General features: G+C 43.6%; 2 protein-coding genes across 2 annotated transcripts; both read right to left on the bottom strand.

Annotated features, from left to right (window-relative positions):
• Positions 1-700: 700 nt before the first annotated feature.
• Positions 701-1,394, bottom strand: LOC139835778 (protein ALP1-like). The gene is made up of 2 exons (XM_071825641.1): positions 967-1,394; positions 701-875 (listed from the first exon to the last, which is right to left on the bottom strand). The coding sequence occupies exons 1-2, from the start codon at positions 1,392-1,394 to the stop codon at positions 701-703; spliced, it is 603 nt and encodes a 200-aa protein (XP_071681742.1).
• A 13,155-nt stretch (positions 1,395-14,549) lies between these two features.
• On the bottom strand, positions 14,550-15,427 carry LOC139835304 (uncharacterized). The gene is made up of 3 exons (XM_071825181.1): positions 15,194-15,427; positions 14,892-15,095; positions 14,550-14,806 (listed from the first exon to the last, which is right to left on the bottom strand). Exons 1-3 carry the CDS (start codon positions 15,308-15,310, stop codon positions 14,594-14,596), a joined length of 534 nt encoding a protein of 177 aa, XP_071681282.1. The 5' UTR covers positions 15,311-15,427; the 3' UTR covers positions 14,550-14,593.
• Positions 15,428-15,762: the final 335 nt, after the last annotated feature.

Raw genomic sequence — 15,762 nt, 5'->3', positions numbered from 1 at the left:
ACTGCAATACTGTTCTACTGTTTTCTGCAAACAATCATCATCCACTCTATACATATAATCCTTTGTTACAGCAAGCCGGTGAGATTGACAACCTCGCTGTTTCGTTGGGGCAAAGTACTTGGTTTGTGTTGTGCAGGTTCCACGTTGGCGCCGGAATCCCTGGTGTTGCGCCGCACTACATCTCGCCGCCATCAACCTTCAACGTGCTTCTTGGCTCCTACTGGTTCGATTAAACCTTGGTTTCATACTGAGGGAAAACTTGCCGCTGTACGCATCACACCTTCCTCTTGGGGTTCCCAACGGACGCGTGCTGTACGCGTATCATGGGGTAGTTCAACATAATATCAAAAGTGTGGAACGGTTTCTGGTCAAGAACCTTGAACATGTTCTTCAATACAGCAAAGGCCCTCTCAATTGTGACTCTAAGGCTTGAGTGTCCCAGATTGAACAACTCTTTCGCATTCTGAGGTCGGTTCTTGCGAGTGAACTCGTTGAGGTGGTACCTTGTTTTCCTGAAGGGAGGTAGAATATCAGGTCGGCATGCATATCTAGCATCTCCAAGGAGAGGTGGTACCTTATTTTCCTGAAGGGATGTAGAATATCAGGTCGACATGCATATCCAGCATCTCCAAGGTAGAACTTACCCTCAGGGATTTGCAACCCATCAGGCCTTGACAAATTGTCGGACTGGATGCTTGCATCATGCATGAGCTGAACCCTCCCACGCAGCAAGCACATATGTGAACCTCATATCGAAATCCACAACTGCTAGCACGTTCTGGCTGGTGTAGTACTTCCTCCCGCGGAATGCTGCATACATTGATCTCGGTACCTTTGCAGTCACATGAGTACCATCAATAGCTCCAAAGCAATCTCTGTCAAACAATTAGCACACAATCATGTTTGTGATAGTACCACACATCTAATAAGTAGAATGAAGATGATTATGTTCTCACCCTGGCATACGGGAACCACCTGTAGTTGTTCTTGATCTTTGGTGGTGTGTTCGTTGATGCTAGCTTGATCATTTCACCTCTGAGCTTCCCAACTGCGTACACCACCTGCTGGAAGTACCGAGAGATAGTCTCCGTGGATCGCCTGAATATGCTATGGATGACTCTGAACCTCTGGTTATGACCCACGACAATAATAAACATGGCGACTTGTTCTTCGACAGAGGTGTGGATGCTATCAACCAGAAGTCCTCTAGACAAGAACGTTCTGACAAGTGCATAGAAAATGGCTCTTCTCATCCGAAGCATCTGGATAGCCTCGACATCGTTGCAGTTGTAGATGTAGTTTAGGTTGGCCAGCCTCTCCTGATCTCGTTGTAACATAGGACCGTAACTGACAGGAGGAAAAACATCATGCCTAACTGCTCTCTTGTGCACCATCAAGATCCAGGCTTGTATGCAAATGATGAGTGCTGCGGTTACCCATGATACTTGAGGTAGTGGCTACCCATGATCTTTGGATTTGGCACTCCTTTTTTAGTATGCCAAGATTCAACAACGACATCAACGTCTTGTAGTGCTCGCCGATCTTCTCCAAGCTTGTTGAGGGTCATGCTCCCCCGGTTAACTTTGTGATCAATGGCCGGCAGTACAACAAGGGATACTATCTTGCAGACGGTATCTATCCAAAGTGGGCAACATTTATGAAGACTATCTCAAGCCCCGTCCTCCAGCATAGATTTGTTGTAGTCCGATTTCCTGCTTTGATTTGGTCCAAAGATCAGATGTGGGAGGTGATGAACTGTTGTGTGTGCTTACACAACATGATTATCGAGAATGAGCAAAAGTATTCGGTTCCTCTGAGCGAACAAGCTGCACCATATGACAGAGAGGGTCCTCTTGCACAACCTAATCACCAGGTGCCGGCATCGTGGGCTGCATTCATCACTATGCGTCAGGGGATTTGAGACTCCACAATGCATCAACAGCTGCAGGATGATCTGGTGGAGCACATATGGATACTTCGAGGCAACACCAACTAGTTTCCATTTGATTTGTTTGAAAACTTGTCAATTTATTTGCTTGTTTTGTTGAACTGTAATGTTTATTTGTAAAAATAAGCCAAATGTTAGTAAAATTGGTCAAATTCGCTGAACTGTGCTGGATATTTGGTAGCCAGAGACATTTATTTCTGAAAAACGCCAAACACTGGGCATCTACTGGGGAGACGACTAAAACTTCAGCGTTTCCAAGTCGAAACTTCCATCCAACTCAGCGCTATTTAGCGTCAAATTTGACCGCGGGGAGCGCCAACCGCTGGAGATGCTCTTACACGTATCGTTCACTCGACTCGAGTGGATACCAGCGGAACACCCCTGAACAAATCTCCAAACGAGCGGATCAACACTACGGGGACGACCGGCTACACCAACGGCCCCGCACCGTCGGCACAATACGGTTCACCGTCGGCACAGGCTCTGCCGACGGTCACCGTCGGCGTCTCCCCGTCGGCACAGCAGGCGTCGGGGTCTGCGCGCGCACCGTCGGCACAGCAGTTCACCGTCGGCACAGTCGTACGCCGACGGCTGGACGGTGGCCGTCGGCCGCCCCATCGTCGGCACAGCCAACCAGCCGTCACGCCGGCGCCGTCAACGTCCCCAGCTGTGCCGACGGTGTAACCGTCGGCACAGTTTTCCTTTTTTTTCAGAATCGCGGCAAAACGGTGACTTTTCGAATCGGAAACGCGCAGCGCTGGGCCGGCTGTGCCGACGGTGTCACCGTCGGCACAGACCCTGCCATTTGGCACAGCTACGGGTCTGTGCCGACGGTGACACCGTCGGCACAGCCGGCCCAGTTTTTTTCTGATTTTTGCCAATTTGGCCTCATTTGCTCAGAAAATCGCACAAAATGCACATATTATAAGATTGAATATCCAGTAACATATATAGCACCATATAGCACAAAGATATCACCGTATAGCACCAAATCTCACAAATATAGCATCAAATCTCACAAATAGCACAAATATAGCATACAAGACCATGGTACATACACCGGATCCACTACAAAGATGGAGCGTGTCATCATGTGCTAGTACAATGTAGAAACTATGGTGGTGCACCACCCGAGTGACGATCTAGCTACAGACGATCTAGCTCCGAGTGGGTGAAGTGAGGCCGCTGTATTTCGACGGTGCTCGGGGAGGTAGAACCACGACGAGAGCCACCGGAACAGAAAACTGCCGAGGTTCGGCGAAGCACCGAGAGAATGGCGACTGGGGTGCATCGGCGTACCACAAGGAGTGTCGTTCCCGGATTCTCCCAATCCCTACATGTTGGAGGGAGTTAGCAACTTAGCCATGTCACACCAAGTTAGCAACTTAGCCAAGTTAGCAACTTACCGGGGTCAACTGACGCTGACGCTTGTACATGATATAGAACTCCTCCTTGGACGGGAACACTGGCGTCGGCCCCGGATGAGGTGGCTCTGGGAGTGGTTCCTCTCGCACTCCAGTCATCATGAACCGAGTGAAACTCTGCAAGAAACGGGAGAGATAGCTCAGATTCAAACATGGGGACTTATGATGTTTTGCAACCATAGAGATTGAAACTTACCGCCATCTGGTTGCTCGTCCACTGGACATAGGCATCTTTCACAAGGTCATGCTCCTTAATCTTCTCGAGATACTCCTCGTAAGCTACTGCATAGGCCTCCTCGAGCTGAGTCTACAATTTCAGAAATAATGCGTCTCATCAACATAGCCATTCAGGAACAAGAGTCAAAACAGAGGATGAAAGTGTGGATGACTTACATCTACCTCTACCCGAGAACGGCATGTAGTCCGCGAGGAGGTAGCGTAGCTGCCGGAGGGGAGGGTAGCCTTGATCTGCTTGAAGTTCCTCTGAGGCTTGAAACCCCCAGCAAGGCAGGCAGGACGTCCATGCGGCTGGCCGTTCCCCGCCAGCATCATCGCCACCTCGTCGACCGGCTCGGTCATAGGGTCCTCCACCTCTGGATGGAGCTTGGCGTACTCCTCGCAGTATCTTTCCTTGCTCTCTTTGGCCTTGCCGTAGTACATCTCAGGCGCGGGCCGAGGCTCGTTCGGATGGGGCGTCACCAGCTTCATGTGCGTCCACGCTTCCATCTCACCAAGTTCCCTGATACGTCCAATTTGCATCACTATTTTATATCATAATTTGCTGTTATTCATTGATATATTTCATATTGGGACACAATACTTATGTTATTTCATCTATTTTGCATGTTTCATCATTATTGGAGGATCGAACACCGGAGCCAGGATTCTGCTGGAAAAAGCACCGTCAGAACGCAATATTTCGGAAGATCAACTCTGGAAGGAAATTATACCAAAAATCCTATTTTTCAAGATGACGAAGGAAGCCAGAAGGAGGAGCCAGGAGCAGCCAGGGTGGGCCACACCCTAGGGCGGCGCGGCCCAGGCCCTGGCCGCGCCGGCCTGTGGTCTGGGGGGCCCACGGCCCCTTTCGCCTCCTTTTCTTCGCCAAACCCTTCGTCCCGAAGACCTAAGCCAGAAGGGGTACCTCGCGAAGAGTTACAGCCGCCTCTGCGGGGCGGAGAACACCAGAGAGAAAAGAGCTCTCCGGCGGGCAGGAATCCGCCGGGGAAATTCCCTCCGGGAGGGGGAAATCGACGCCATCGTCACCGTCATCGAGCTGGACATCATCGCCATCACCATCATCATCATCCCCACCATCATCACCGCCATCATCACCGCTGGACACCGTCACTGCCGTAGCAATTTGGGTTTGATCTTGATTGTTTGATAGGGGAAACTCTCCCGGTATCGATTTCTACTTGTTGTTGATGCTATTGAGTGAAACCATTGAACCAAGTTTATGTTCAGATTGTTATTCATCATCATATCACCTCTGATCATGTTCCATATGATGTCTCGTGAGTAGTTCGTTTAGTTCTTGAGGACATGGGTGAAGTCTAAATGTTAGTAGTGAACTATGGATGAGTAATATTCAATGGTGTGACATTTAAGTTGTGGTGTTATTCTTCTAGTGGTGTCATGTGAACGTCGACTACATGACACTTCACCATTTATGGGCCTAGGGGAATGCATCTTGTATTCGTTTGCTAATTGCGGGGTTGCCGGAGTGACAGAAACCTAAACCCCCGTTGGTATATCGATGCAGGAGGGATCGCAGGATCTCAGAGTTTAAGGCTGTGGTTAGATTTATTTCTTAATTACTTTCTTGTAGTTGCGGATGCTTGCAAGGGGTATAATCACAAGTATGTATTAGTCCTAGGAAGGGCGGTACATTAGCATAGGTTCACCCACACAACACTTATCACAACAATGAAGATTATTTAGCTGTATGAAGCGAAAGCACTAGACTAAAATCCCGTGTGTCCTCGAGAACGTTTGGTCATTATAAGTAAACAAACCGGCTTGTCCTTTGTGCTAAAAAGGATTGGGCCACTCGCTGCAATTATTACTCTCGCACTTTACATACTCGTACTTTATTCAACTGCTACATCAAAACCCCCTGAATACTTGTCTGTGAGCATTTACAGTGAATCCTTCATCGAAACTGCTTGTCAACACCTTCTGCTCCTCGTTGGGATCGACATTCTTACTTATCGAAGATACTACGATACACCCCCTATACTTGTGGGTCATCAAGAATATTTTCTGGCGCCGTTGCCGGGGAGTGAAGCGCTATTGGTAAGTGGAATTGGTAAGGAAAACCTTTACTGTTGTGCTGATTTTATTTCTGCCTGCTGCTATAAGTCATTATGGAGAGATCTTCTCTTCATTTTCTATTTGGGAAATCTACTGCTACTGCAACGGTAGTGGATGAGGCGCCAGGTGAGGAAGTGATACCATATAAAATACCTATGAAAATTATTGAACGTGTTATGGATAACCGCTATGAAGGGGATGGAACTGTCCACCCCGGTGATCATTTACTGTTTTTGCATGAATTATGCGGGTTATTCAAATGTGCAGGTATTGCTATGGATGAAGTGAGGAAGAAATTATTCTCTTTATCGCTGTCCGGTAAGGCGGCGCATTGGTATAAATTATTGGATAATGGGGATTCTCTTGAATGGAATGATATTGTGCCCCGGTTTTATTCTAAGTTCTATCCTCCAAGTGAAATTCATAAGGATCGGAATCGCATATATAATTTTTGGCCTCATGATGGAGAGAGTATTGCCCAAGCTTGGGGGAGATTGAAGTCTTTAATGCTCAAATGCCCCATTCATGAGCTTCCTGGTAATGTTATTATTGATAATTTCTATGCAAGACTTTCTTTTCAAGACAAGACCTTGCTAGATACTTCTTGCTCTGGATCATTTACACGCAACAAAGAAGAGTTTAAAAGGGACCTTCTTGATCGGATCCAAGAAAATCGAAGGTTGGGAGAACGACAAGGATAGAGAATCAGGTATAATTTATGATTATAAATGCATTGAAGCTTTTATGGATACTGATTTATTTCGTAATATGAGTGCTACATATGGTCTTGATTCTCAAGTTGCTGTAAATCTTTATAAAGCTTTTGCCTCTCATTATGAATTGCCGAAGAAGAATTTTGATAAGTATCATGAACCGTATAAAGATAAAATTGATTCATCTATTAATAAATGTGCTGTAGTTGAAACTGCTGATCATGTTATTCCTGAAGTTTATATTGAAAAAACTCCTTTCCCTGCTAAAATGAAAGAGTATTCTGTTATAAATAGTGCGGTTCATAAAAGTGAAAAGAAACCTGTAGAACCTGAAGAACAAATAAAAATTGAACCTGCTGTTGCAATTGTTAAAGATCTTGTGACTGAAAATGTGGAGGATGGTCATATTATTTTCTGTGAAGATGCTTCTAATATTGTTTCACATCCTAATAAACCTAAACAAGCTAGTGTTCCTATGATATCTGTTAGAATTGGTGATCATTGCTATTATGGATTATGTGATATTGGTGCAAGTGTTAGTGCTATTCCGTATGAGCTTTACACGGAGATTATGCACGAAATTGATTCTTGTGAACTTGAAGATATTGATGTGGTTATTCAGCTGGCTAATAGAGAAACTATTTCTCCAATTGGTATTGTTCGAGATGTGGAAGTTTTATGCGGTAAGATTAAATATCCTGCTGACTTTTTGGTACTTGGTTCTGCTACTAGTGATTATTGTCCTATTATCTTTGGTAGACCTTTTCTAAATACTTGTGGAGCTATTATAGATTGCAAGAAAGAAAAAATTTTGACTAAATTTGCTGGTGAATCTTATGAGTTTAACTTCTCTAAATTTACTAAAACTCCTTATAAAGCTGATTTGCCTAGTAATGATTTTAAAATGGAGCAATGTGCATCTATTGTTCTTGTTCCTAATAATCCTTTGCAGCAACATTTGGAGGATAGCGAGAGCGAAATTTTTAGGAAAGAAAGAGATGAGCTTGAGGAAATCTTTCTTCGCCAACCTATTCTCAAGCATGATTTACCGGTGGAAGATTTGGGTACAACACCGCCACCAAAGGAAGATCCTGTTTTTGATTTAAAGCCTTTACCTGATAATCTTAAATATGCTCATATTGATGATAAGAAAATATATCCTGTTATTATTAGTTCTAAGCTTTCAGAGATTGAGGAAGAAAGGTTATTGGAAATATTGAAGAAGCATCGAGGCGCTATTGGCTACACTCTTGATGATTTGAAGGGGATTTCTCCTTCTATTTGCCAACATGCTATTAATATGGAAGATGATGCAAAGCCTGTTGTTGAACCTCAGCGTCGTCTAATTCCAAAGATGAAGGAAGTGGTAAGGAATGAGGTATTACGACTTCTTGAAGCTGGTATTATATATCCTATTGCTGATAGTAGATGGGTTAGTCCTGTGCATTGTGTTCCCAAGAAAGGAGGTATGACTGTTGTGCCTAATGATAATGATGAGCTCATTCCTCAAAGAGTAGTTGTAGGGTATAGAATGTGCATTGATTTTCGAAAAGTTAATAAAGTTACTAAGAAAGATCATTACCCTTTACCATTTATTGATCAAATGCTAGAAAGATTATCTAAAAATACTCATTTTTGCTTTCTTGATGGTTATTCTGGGTTTTCACAAATTGCTGTTAAAGCTAAAGATCAAGAGAAAACCACCTTTACTTGTCCCTATGGAACTTATGCTTATAGACGCATGCCTTTTGGTTTATGTAATGCTCCTGCTACTTTTCAAAGATGCATGTCTGCTATTTTTCATGGTTTTTGTGAAAGTATTGTAGAGGTATTCATGGATGATTTTTCCGTCTATGGGAATTCTTTTGATAGTTGCTTGCGAAACCTTGATAAAGTTTTGCAGAGATGTGAAGAAACTAACCTTGTTCTTAATTGGGAGAAATGCCACTTTATGGTTAATGAAGGAATTGTATTGGGACATAAAATTTCTGAGAGAGGTATTGAAGTTGATAGAGCTAAAGTTGAAGCAATTGAGAAGATGCCCTATCCGAGGGACGTTAAAGGTATTCGTAGTGTTCTTGGTCATCTTTGGGTTTTATAGGAGATTTATTAAAGATTTCTCTAAGACTTCAAAGCCTCTTACTAATCTTCTTCAAAAAGATGTACCATTTGTTTTTGATGATGATTGTAAGGAAGCTTTTGAAACTCTTAAGAAAGCCTTAACAACTGCTCCTATAGTTGAACCTCCTGATTGGAACTTACCCTTTGAAATTATGTGTGATGCTAGTGATTTTGCTGTAGGCGCTGTTCTTGGACAGCGAGTAGATAAAAAATTGAATGTTATTCATTATGCTAGTAAAACTCTTGATGCTGCTCAAAGAAATTATGCTACAACTGAAAAAGAATTATTAGCTGTAGTTTTTGCTTGTGATAAATTTAGATCTTATATTGTTGATTCAAAAGTTACTATTCATACTGATCATGCTGCAATTAGATACCTAATGACAAAGAAAGATGCTAAGCCTAGGCTTATTAGATGGGTACTTCTTTTGCAAGAATTTGATCTACATATTGTAGATAGGAAAGGTGCTGATAATCCTGTTGCTGATAATTTGTCTAGATTGGAAAATATTGCTTATGATCCCGTTCCTGTTAATGATAGTTTTCCAAATGAACAATTGGCTGTAATAAAGGTGAGCTCGCGAGACAGTCCTTGGTATGCTGATTATGCTAACTTTATTGTTTCCAAGTACTTGCCTCCAACCTTTTCAGCTCAGCAAAGGAGGAAATTCTTTTATGACTTGAGGCATTATTTCTGGGATGACCCACACTTATATAAAGAAGGAGTGGATGGTATTATGCGAAGATGTGTCCCCGAATATGAACAACAGGAGATATTGAGTAAATGTCATGGTAGTGCTTATGGAGGACATCACGCCGGAGAAAGAACCGCGCAAAAGGTTCTACAATCAGGTTTTTATTGGCCAACTCTTTTCAAAGATGCGAGAAAGTTTATTTTATCTTGTGATGAATGCCAAAGGGTTGGTAATATCTCCAGACGCAATGAAATGCCTATGAATTATACTCTTGTTATTGAACCGTTTGATTGTTGGGGATTTGACTTCATGGGACCTTTTCCGTCTTCAGAAGGTAACACTCATATACTTGTTGCTGTTGATTATGTTACTAAATGGGTGGAAGCTATACCTACAAAAAGTGCTGATGGTGAGACTTCTTTAAGAATGCTTTTAGAAATTATTTTTCCTAGATTTGGAGTACCTAGATATATTATGACCGATGGAGGTTCTCATTTTATTCATGGAGGTTTTAGAAAAACTCTTGCTAGGTATGGTATTAATCATAGAATTGCTTCTGCTTATCATCCTCAAACTAGTGGTCAAGTAGAATTATCAAATAGAGAGATTAAATCTATTTTGCAAAAGACCGTTAATAAAACCAGAAAGAATTGGGCTAGTAAATTGAAGGATGCACTTTGGGCTTATAGAACTGCTTATAAAAATCCCATGGGAATGTCACCTTATAAAATGGTTTATGGGAAAGCTTGTCATTTACCTTTAGAACTAGAGCACAAAGCTTATTGGGCTGTTAGAGAATTAAATAAAGATCCTAAACTTGCCGGTGATAAGAGGTTGTTGCAATTGAGTTCTCTAGATGAATGGAGAAGTGAAGCTTATGAAAATGCTAAGCTCTTTAAAGAGAAAGTTAAAAAATGGCATGATAGGAGGATTATCAAAAGAGAATTTAATATTGGGGATAAAGTCCTATTGTATCGGTCTCGTCTCAGATTCTTTGCAGGGAAATTACTCTCGAAATGGGAAGGACCATATGTTGTCGAGGAGGTGTATCGTTCAGGAGCAATCAAAATTAGCTCTCTCCAAGGCAATGCTACGCAAGTGGTGAATGGACAAAGACTCAAGCATTATATCTCAGGTGACTCCTATAATGTTGATGTTGATATTATTCAAATGGAAACACCGGAAGCTTTCATCAAAGGGCAAATTGACAGTCCGCCAGAACTCGACTTTGAATAGGTAACAGTACTGGTAATGAAAAGTACGCAATTTACTTTCCGAACTATATTTTTGCAGTTTTTGGAAAATATGAGAAATTACGAGTTCGAAACGGAGTGGAAAGGACGCACGAGGGGGTGCCACCATAGGGCGGCGCGGCCTGACCTGGGCCCGCGCCGACCTATGGTTTGGCCGCCCCGTCGCCCCTTTCCGACTCTGGTTCGATCTGGTGCTTTCCTTTTGTCGAGAAAATTTTTGCTATATAATCTCTCGGACCCCTGGAGGTCCGTATATCGTGTTTTCGACGTGTTTTGTTTCGAGCTGTTTCTGCCAGGATCTGTTTTCAGTTTAGAAGCACCATGGCCTCCAACGACAAGGGCAAGGGGCTTTCGGAGGAAGAAGTGAAGGAGGTGCCATCAAGACAAGATCAGCAAGCCGGAGGGAGCAAGCAAATCTTGGTGGGATCTGTTGACACTCGACGTTCTTTTTCTCATAACTTGCAGGGACCTCTACCACCCGCTCTCGGCCTCGACTCCTTCCCCATGATGGAAGAAGTTCTACGGGTTACCGATGAGTTTTGTGATCAATATCGGGCTCTGAGAAGAGAAGTGGAGATACTCCAGGAGGAGAACTGCCGTCTCCGAAGATTGATTGAATACCACTCGATTCGCGTCACAAGGTCGTCATCGCCAACTTCGGATAACAATGAATCTCTTCGAATCTTAGTGCAGAATTATCAAGCTGAGAAGCTGAAGACGAAGGAGCTTATTAAGAAGCTCGGGAAGAATTCATCACCACCATCTCCGCAGGAGTAATTCATCATCGGTATTGGCATCCCCTTGGTTTGTTCCAAGCTTGGGGGAGTGCCGCGGTATCACATTATCACTACCTTTTACTTTTATTGTCAAGTAGTGTCATATCATGAGTAGGGAAGTTATCATATAAGATGGGTTGCGTTTGGAAGTATCTCTCCTTTAGTTGGTTATCTATGTATCCCTTGGTGTGAGTTATCGTTATGGAATATTAATGAGAAGTCTTATCATTTACATATTGCACATTTTATTTTAGTTTGCAATCTCTATGATTCATCTTGTTGTTAGTATTGGTATCACTTTGGGAGCATTGAATAAATCTATTTGGTTTTGGCAAACTTAGCATTGGTCAATAGCAACAACACTTTGAGGTTTAAATAGAAAAGAGAAATACATGTAGATGTTTCATTGTCTTTCTTGTTAGCTCATAGCTTATTATTCTGAAGTTAAAATTGTTTGTGCTTACAAGGAAGATGCATGATTGTTTCTATCATATGTATATTTGTTTGTTTCCCTCGACTCTTATGCTTGCTAATTAACCTTGCTAGCCAAAGACCTGTACTGAGAGGGAATACTTCTCGTGCATCCAAACCTTAAACCAAACCTATGCCATTTGTGTCCACCATACCTACCTACTACATGGTATTTTCTGCCATTCCAAGTAAATACTTCATGTGCTACCTTTAAACAATTCAAAACTTAGTATCTCTTATTTGTGTCAATGTTTCATAGCTCATGAGGAAGTATGTGGTGTTTTATCTTTCAATCTTGTTGGGCAACTTCCACCAATGGACTAGTGGCTTCATCCGCTTATCCAACAATTTTGCAAAAAGAGCTGGCAATGGGATTCCCAGTCCCAAATTAATTAAACTAAATAGACACTCCTCCATGGTATGTGATTGATGGACGGCACCCGAAGGATTCGGTTAGCCATGGCTTGTGTAAGCAAAGGTTGGGGGAGTGTCATCCATAATAAAACTTAAATAAAAGGCACTCCTTCATGGTATGAGATTGTTGGCAGGCACCCGAGGATTCGGTTAGCCATGGTTCGTGAAAGAAAGGTTGGAAGGAGTGCCACACAAAATGAAAATAATATGGGAGCCGCTCTTAGGAGGTTGTCTGGCAAGGGGGTTAGAGTACCCGCTACCAGTCGTTGACAACAACAAACACCTCTCAAAATGTTACTTTTATTCTCTTTATATGATTGAAAAACTAAAAAGCTCTAGCACATGATTTAATCCCTGCTTCCCTCTGCGAAGGGCCTGTCTTTTACTTTATGTTGAGTCAGTAAACCTATTTCCCTCCATCTCAAGCAAGCATTTGAGTAGTTGTGATCAAACCATTATATTGTGATTTGCTACATCATGTCTTTTATTCTTCCTTGTTTAGTACAAGTTTTATCTGAATGAATATAGCTTTGCAAGTTATCAATGATCATGAGAAGACCATTATGATTGAGTATGCAAGTTGTGCCTTATAAACTTTAACATGAGAGCGCTGCTCAATGAGATAAATATAATCTGTTAATTGTTCTCTGATCAAGAACGAAGTTTGCCATCACCAATCATGATTTCTCATGCACCTTTACTTGTGATTACCTTATACTTGTTTCAATATGAGTTATAAGAGGTTGTTTGCTATAATGACCTGTGTGAATGAATATGATGCTTCTTGTCCGTATTTTATTTATCGACTCTTCACTCCATAAACATGTGGTCGTGTCTATCGAGCTCAGTTTCGCTTGGGGACAAGCGAAGTCTAAGCTTGGGGGAGTTGATACGTCCAATTTGCATCACTATTTTATATCATAATTTGCTGTTATTCATTGATATATTTCATATTGGGACACAATACTTATGTTATTTCATCTATTTTGCATGTTTCATCATTATTGGAGGATCGAACACCGGAGCCGTGGATTCTGCTGGAAAAAGCACCGTCGAACGCAATATTTCGGAAGATCAACTCTGGAAGGAAATTATACCAAAAATCCTATTTTTCAAGATGACGAAGGAAGCCAGAAGGAGGAGCCAGGAGCAGCCAGGGTGGGCCCACACCCTAGGGCGGCGCGGCCCAGGCCCTAGCCGCGCCGGCCTGTGGTCTGGGGGGCCCACGGCCCCTTTCGCCTCCTTTTCTTCGCCAAACCCTTCGTCCCGAAGACCTAAGCCAGAAGGGGTACCTCGCGAAGAGTTACAGCCGCCTCTGCGGGGCGGAGAACACCAGAGAGAAAAGAGCTCTCCGGCGGGCAGGAATCCGCCGGGGAAATTCCCTCCGGGAGGGGGAAATCGACGCCATCGTCACCGTCATCGAGCTGGACATCATCGCCATCACCATCATCATCATCCCCACCATCATCACCGCCATCATCACCGCTGGACACCGTCACCGCCGTAGCAATTTGGGTTTGATCTTGATTGTTTGATAGGGGAAACTCTCCCGGTATCGATTTCTACTTGTTGTTGATGCTATTGAGTGAAACCATTGAACCAAGTTTATGTTCAGATTGTTATTCATCATCATATCACCTCTGATCATGTTCCATATGATGTCTCGTGAGTAGTTCGTTTAGTTCTTGAGGACATGGGTGAAGTCTAAATGTTAGTAGTGAACTATGGATGAGTAATATTCAATGGTGTGATATTTAAGTTGTGGTGTTATTCTTCTAGTGGTGTCATGTGAACGTCGACTACATGACACTTCACCATTTATGGGCCTAGGGGAATGCATCTTGTATTCGTTTGCTAATTGCGGGGTTGCCGGAGTGACAGAAACCTAAACCCCCGTTGGTATATCGATGCAGGAGGGATCGCAGGATCTCAGAGTTTAAGGCTGTGGTTAGATTTATTTCTTAATTACTTTCTTGTAGTTGCGGATGCTTGCAAGGGGTATAATCACAAGTATGTATTAGTCCTAGGAAGGGCGGTACATTAGCATAGGTTCACCCACACAACACTTATCACAACAATGAAGATTATTTAGCTGTATGAAGCGAAAGCACTAGACTAAAATCCCGTGTGTCCTCGAGAACGTTTGGTCATTATAAGTAAACAAACCGGCTTGTCCTTTGTGCTAAAAAGGATTGGGCCACTCGCTGCAATTATTACTCTCGCACTTTACATACTCGTACTTTATTCAACTGCTACATCAAAACCCCCTGAATACTTGTCTGTGAGCATTTACAGTGAATCCTTCATCGAAACTGCTTGTCAACACCTTCTGCTCCTCGTTGGGATCGACATTCTTACTTATCGAAGATACTACGATACACCCCCTATACTTGTGGGTCATCATTCCCTCCCGAGCTTCTTCCCCTGCATCACAAAACAAATGTTATGCATATCATCGAAAATCAAAAAAATGCAGCTTGTTCCATTTTTATATGTACCAGACGCTCCCGATAGCGATCGGTGCTGCTGCTCCCCGCAGTGTGTGTTCCCTGATTCCCACGGTTGGCCTTGTTCCGGTCGCTCACGGCCTTGAAATCGGGGTTTTCGCCGACCCAATTCTTGACCAACTCCATGAAGGCGGCCCTCTTATTATTATCAGCCCAATGTGGTACAACCTGCAAAATCAAAACTCATTTGAAGAACAAACAATATAGTTGCAAGTTAGCCGCGGTACATAGAATCGCATTGACAATTACTTACCGACATGAAGTCATCTATCGTCATAGCCGGGGCGAGTCCCTGCACAATCTCAGGCTTTGTGTACCTTACGCCCTGCTCAGCATAGAAGTGGCCGATGCACGTGATCCTCTGGTTGTACCACTGCTGCCGTGTCAACTTCCGACACATGTTACGGAGCACCACGTCCGCCCTCTCCTTATGCTCAGTCGCCACCCTATAATTGCGCTGCAATCAAGCATAACAGAAAGTGTGAGAGGCATGAGTTATCACGGTGGGGTTATCAACTACATATGAACGAAACCCAAAGAGTATGCATTACGTACCCAAAACTTCTTGATCACGGCGTCGGCGGCGGAAGTAAAGCCAGGGTAAGGCGCTATCTCAAAGTCTTCCCAAGTGTAGGCTAGCTTGGACTCGCCCCCAAGGACCGGAGTGTACATCCCCGGCCAGTACTTCCTAATAGCAGCTCCAATCAGACTCCCTGGCACGCGGACATTCTTCCCCGTGTATGTGAAATTCCTGCACAATTATCAAACATTAGAAAATGCTAAGTGTCATAACGAAAATGAAATCACCTTACTACTTACTCTATCTTCCTGGGACAAGGAGCCACTTCTCATCCTCCGTAGCAGGTTCCTTACTCTCATCGGGAACCTGCGCTTCCCCACGAATCCGCAACTTCTTCGGAGCCATCTCCGTCGAAGCCTCCTCGTCCCTAGACTCCTCCTCCTCCTCCCTAGTGTCCTCCTCCTCCTCCCTAGTGTCCTCCTCATCCATAGGCGTGAAGCCAGGCCGAGCGAGGGAATGTCAGCTAGAAGGAGCTGTGCATTCCCCCCTCGTCCTCCCCCTCGTCCTCCCCCTCGTCCTCCAGCTCGTCCTCCCCCTCGTCCTC

This window comes from Lolium perenne, chromosome 2 (assembly GCF_019359855.2).
Source record: "Lolium perenne isolate Kyuss_39 chromosome 2, Kyuss_2.0, whole genome shotgun sequence".
Lineage (NCBI taxonomy): Eukaryota > Viridiplantae > Streptophyta > Magnoliopsida > Poales > Poaceae > Lolium > Lolium perenne.
The sequence above is the reverse complement of the archived record's forward strand: the minus strand, read 5'-3'. Positions and strand labels throughout refer to the sequence as shown.

Excerpts from the sequence above, each read along its gene's own strand:
- LOC139835778 (XM_071825641.1), bottom strand. The coding sequence starts at position 1,394 with ATGGTGCACAAGAGAGCAGTTAGGCATGATGTTTTTCCTCCTGTCAGT. Across the intron at positions 876-966 it reads AACAACTACAGGTGGTTCCC|AGATTGCTTTGGAGCTATTG; the intron begins GTATGCCAGGGT and ends ATTGTTTGACAG.
- LOC139835304 (XM_071825181.1), bottom strand. The coding sequence starts at position 15,310 with ATGTACACTCCGGTCCTTGGGGGCGAGTCCAAGCTAGCCTACACTTGG. Across the intron at positions 15,096-15,193 it reads CCGTGATCAAGAAGTTTTGG|CGCAATTATAGGGTGGCGAC; the intron begins GTACGTAATGCA and ends GCTTGATTGCAG. Across the intron at positions 14,807-14,891 it reads CGATAGATGACTTCATGTCG|GTTGTACCACATTGGGCTGA; the intron begins GTAAGTAATTGT and ends TTGATTTTGCAG.